General features: G+C 51.4%; 1 protein-coding gene across 1 annotated transcript in view; it reads right to left on the bottom strand.

The window, feature by feature from the left end:
• Window positions 1–805, bottom strand: part of LOC134100052 (protein LEKR1-like) — a gene marked incomplete at its 3' end in the record, with an annotated part of 17958 nt that extends 17153 nt beyond the window's left edge. Inside the window, exon 1 of the mRNA XM_062553099.1 lies at window positions 612–805. Within this exon, the coding sequence (XP_062409083.1) occupies window positions 612–805 (194 nt within the window). The remainder of the gene's footprint in view (window positions 1–611) is intronic.
• Between the last annotated feature and the right edge of the window lie 520 nt (window positions 806–1325).

The following is a 1325-nucleotide window of genomic DNA, read 5'->3' as shown; positions in this document are numbered from 1 at the left end:
AATGACTGTTCAAAGGAATACAGCCTGTTTGTGTCCCCTACCTGTCCTTCAGCAAGCTGTGTGTGTGGCCCATATACCTGCCCTGCAGCAGGCTGTGTGTGTGTCCTACCTGTCCTGCAGCAGGCTGTGTGTGGCCCCTTCCTGTCCTGCAGCAGGCTATGTGTGTGGCCCCTTCCTGTCCTGCAGCAGGCTGTGTGTGTGTGGCCTCTATACCTGTCCTGCAGCAGGCTGTGTGTGTGTGGCCTCTATACCTGTCCTGCAGCAGGCTGTGTGTGTGGCCCCTTCCAGTCCTACAGCAGGCTGTGTGTGTGTGTGTGTGGCCCCTACCTGTCCTGCAGCAGGCTGTGTGTGTGTGTGTGGCCCCTACCTGTCCTGCAGCAGGCTGTGTGTGTGTGTGTGGCCCCTACCTGTCCTGCAGCAGGCTGTGTGTGTGTGTGGCCCCTACCTGTCCTGCAGCAGGCTGTGTGTGTGTGTGTGTGTCTCCTACCTGTCCTGCAGCAGGCTGTGTGTGTGTGTGTGTGTGGCCCCTACCTGTCCTGCAGCAGGCTGTGTGTGTGTGTGTGTGTGTGTGTGTGTGTGTGTGTGTGTGTGTGTGTGTGTGTGGCCCCTACCTGTCCTGCAGCAGGCTGTGTGTGGCGGTGGCCTGCTCCAGCTGGCTCCTCAGGCTGCTCTCGCGCTCGGCGGCGCCCCTCAGCTGCTCCAGGCTCCGCTCGGCCTCGGCCAGCCTCTGCTGCAGCCGCTGGAACTCGTGCAGGATCAGGTAGCTCACGCCGCAGTACTGGCACTCCGTCTCACTGCACTCCATCTGCAGAGGACAGCTACACACTATAACTACAGATAACTACATTTACTATAGTACAATACTAATACTCTGTATCTATGTTTTATTTGTTTGTGTCTTATACCATAATTTCCCGACTATTAACAGCGGCTTATTGATTTAGCAAAATTTCTTCCGCTATGAGGTTAATACAAGGGGCAGTCACTATGGTGTTAATATGGTTTTGTTTCTTTTAACTTGCATAAAACACTGTCCTGTGGCATACACAATGCGGCGTATATGTGGGAAATTACAGTAAGCATTTATTTGTTAGTTTGTTTCTTAATATAAGATACTGCATGTTGCTCTTTTCAGTTGCTAGGGCTACATTAAAATACATTATGCTGCCTGAGTTAAATTCCTTTCTACTTTAACGGACTAGTTGCACATTAACTCCACTTTTAGGTATTGACTACTTCAACCACCCTCACAGCGCTAATCGATAACAGAGGCTTCTGCTTTACCCTGTTGTATGACACAAAGACTATGCCTGTTGCTAAGGAAA

Source organism: Sardina pilchardus, chromosome 13, assembly GCF_963854185.1.
Source record: "Sardina pilchardus chromosome 13, fSarPil1.1, whole genome shotgun sequence".
NCBI lineage: Eukaryota > Metazoa > Chordata > Actinopteri > Clupeiformes > Clupeidae > Sardina > Sardina pilchardus.
Note: the sequence above shows the minus strand (reverse complement) of the source record. Positions and strands in the feature narration are given on the sequence as shown.